Consider the following 2,902-nt stretch of genomic DNA (forward strand, 5'->3'; position numbering starts at 1 on the left):
AAAGGACAATTATTTGTAACTTCACTCCTTATATTATTCATACTAGTGATCTCTGATCACTAACCCCAAAGTACAACATGAAGTTGGCCTATTATTTATATTGCAACATGACCAAGAACACTCTGCTGACAAAGCATACAATACAATACCCTAGTAACTAGAGAGAATTTAATAATCAATTACATAGTAACCCATGCAATGATCATACTTATATCTAACAAAAACATCAAAATATTATTAAAATTGAAAGAGATTTCTAATTAATTTAGAGCTGAATGTTTGAGTCATAAGCAACCCCAGATTTCCACAAAGCAGGCAGATCATTTTTGGATTCCACCCAACCTTTGCCACCCACTTGAAACCTTATTTTTATTGGACCACTTGGTACTTGATTAGACATCTCCCACACTGCCCCAAAGTCTTTATGCATGCCCCTCCAACGTTTGCAATTCTCCTTCATGCAACATCAAATGAACAAAGAGGTTAGCCCATCCATCAGTTTATAACAATGATCATCATCTCATTTCTTGAATACATATCTTTTAATAAAAACTTATTTGTGCAAATTTAGAGGGTGCCAATTGTGATATAAACTCTTTAATAAAAAATTATAAGTCATTAAAATATTTAAGTTTTTCAGAGAAGAGGCTTGCTCCAAACTCACAAAGGCTTGGAGTTTCATAAATTCATATAGCATTACTTAAAGAATTATATGAATGTACCTGACACAATTCGACTGCTGTGATGTCATTTTTCCCAGCTGCATATATAATCACTAGAGCAAGATAATTAGGATATTTGCTTTGCTCATGGACCTTGAACATAAGGTTGTAACCAGGGTAGCGGCATGAGACCCTTCGGTATTCTACGTTGATCACGCCACGATCAAACAATTCCTTGCCCCCTTTGGTTCCAGGGCGTGCCAATCTTTCGTAGGCTCGGTAGCTGAGTATGAAGTCAGTGTTGTCACCTTCACTGTAGTCAGTCACTACCACGTTCACTCCATCTTTACTGCAATATTGTGATGATGTGCACCTAACCTGAAGACTACGTCATCATCAATAAAACTACTAATCATACATGCTATATTATTATTACTATTATGGATATCGAGTAAAGCAAATTATATAGGTTACTTCTTCATTAGTGCTATCTAACATAATCAATGTCCTTGAGTTTCACATGATAGGAAGGGTGTTTCAAGTTAAAGCAAGCTCAAACAGGTTGGGGTAGACCATGCTAGCTAGCTAGTTACTGTGCTATGCTTTATTCACAACACTTATCCACTTAATTATTCATGCATTACAATGCATTATATTATTTATTAGTTTAGTGAGTATGTAAACTATTACTTATTATGGGACCGATTATATTTATTAAAAAATCAAAATATTAATATTTTCTTTAGTAAGTTGATGTGACAAGCTTCTACATCAGCAATGTATTTGATGTGTCAAAAAAGAGGCTTATAATTTTACTTGATAGCATGCACCACAACCAGTTGCATTCTTGTATAGCCTAGAGACTCCAGTCACGCCCCCATCATTGACAGTCCTTCCAAATTCTCCAAACCCACAAGTTCCACCTATATGATCACCATTTCATGAGTCAACTGTACACAGATGATACATAAGCCGAATAATTTTTACACTTGCCAATTATTGGTATTAATTAGTATTTGGTAGAGAAATAAAGTTGTTCAAAATAGTTGAGCAAATAATTCTTTCAGCATGCATGCACATAATAAGTTTAATGCATAGTTACGAATAACTTCAAATTGGTAGCCAAATAATATCTAAAAGTGTATATGCAGACGTACTTGGAGTCCCATGGCTGTTTTCACTACCGTAGTAGGTTGCTCTTGATGGGTAAGTAAAATCGTCTTGAGTGGCGCATATAGCAGGCAAGAGCAGTACCGTGCAGATCACACAAAGAATACCAACTTGGTTTTCAAGTACTGCAAGACCCATATCTTAATTGCAAGGTTTCTTGATAAAGGGTTAGATAATGGAAGAAGGAGACCAAAACCAAAGCTCTAATTAAGAAGCATGCAGACAGAGTTGCAGAAGAAAATGGACGAGGAGGCTAATTCAAATTGGGAAGCAAAGAAATCGTAGTTTAGCATTTATAGGATTTGAGGGGCGACCACAAAAGGTCATGTGTTGAAGTGAGATAGGCACTTTTTTCTCCCACTTAGGGAGGAAAGGAATTATATTTAGAATTTATATTTGTATTAATAATGCCAATTGTATGTAGTGGTGCTAATGACAAAATATATATAATTAATTTTAGGAAAAAATAATAATAATAATCTTTTATTATTATTTTGATTCAAATATGCATAATCTAATATGTGAGTTTTTCTTAAATGGCAAAGACAATACCTAAAATATGTGATTTTGCATTTGCATATAGAGAAACCAATGCTTTAGAGCAATCTCAATTCTAATGGATTATCATTTTAAAGTTAATATGAGTTTTAAATTTTTTGACATAAAAATGCCTCAGCCTATTCCATTCACATCCAATTCTCATATTGGATTATCAATTTATTTTTTATATAATAAAAAATTAATCTCAAAATATTATTTTTAATTTATTTATTTTTATTATATTTTACCATTCTACCAATAATATATTAATTAGTAATCATATTCTAATTAAATACATGGTTAATCATATTCTACCAAGAAAAGAAATGCAATGCACGGAATAAATGATTTTTATTTTGCATTTACTGTAGCATAAATTAACTGTTCATACGCTTTGCATAATCCACTACATAGGATATTTTTTCCTAATAATAAAAAAACAATATTAAAATAATCTAATGCACACGATATTTAGGTAATCCAGTTGGATATTTGCTCTAATGCTCTTAATATTGAGTACCCCTCGAATA

General features: G+C 32.6%; 1 protein-coding gene across 1 annotated transcript; it reads right to left on the reverse strand.

Moving 5' to 3' along the window:
* Positions 1-265: 265 nt before the first annotated feature.
* Positions 266-1,970, reverse strand: LOC122280789 (expansin-like B1). The gene is made up of 4 exons (XM_043091811.1): positions 1,820-1,970; positions 1,479-1,585; positions 723-1,040; positions 266-454 (listed from the first exon to the last, which is right to left on the reverse strand). Exons 1-4 carry the CDS (start codon positions 1,968-1,970, stop codon positions 266-268), a joined length of 765 nt encoding a protein of 254 aa, XP_042947745.1.
* Positions 1,971-2,902: the final 932 nt, after the last annotated feature.

The sequence above is a fragment of the Carya illinoinensis genome, chromosome 11, assembly GCF_018687715.1.
Source record: "Carya illinoinensis cultivar Pawnee chromosome 11, C.illinoinensisPawnee_v1, whole genome shotgun sequence".
Taxonomy (NCBI): Eukaryota; Viridiplantae; Streptophyta; class Magnoliopsida; order Fagales; family Juglandaceae; genus Carya; species Carya illinoinensis.

Coding starts and splice junctions, on each gene's coding strand:
- LOC122280789 (XM_043091811.1), bottom strand. CDS start 1,970: ATGGGTCTTGCAGTACTTGAAAACCAAGTTGGTATTCTTTGTGTGATC. Junction 1,586..1,819: donor AAACAGCCATGGGACTCCAA/GTACGTCTGCAT, acceptor GTGATCATATAG/GTGGAACTTGTGGGTTTGGA. Junction 455..722: donor CAGCAGTCGAATTGTGTCAG/GTACATTCATAT, acceptor TGTTGCATGAAG/GAGAATTGCAAACGTTGGAG.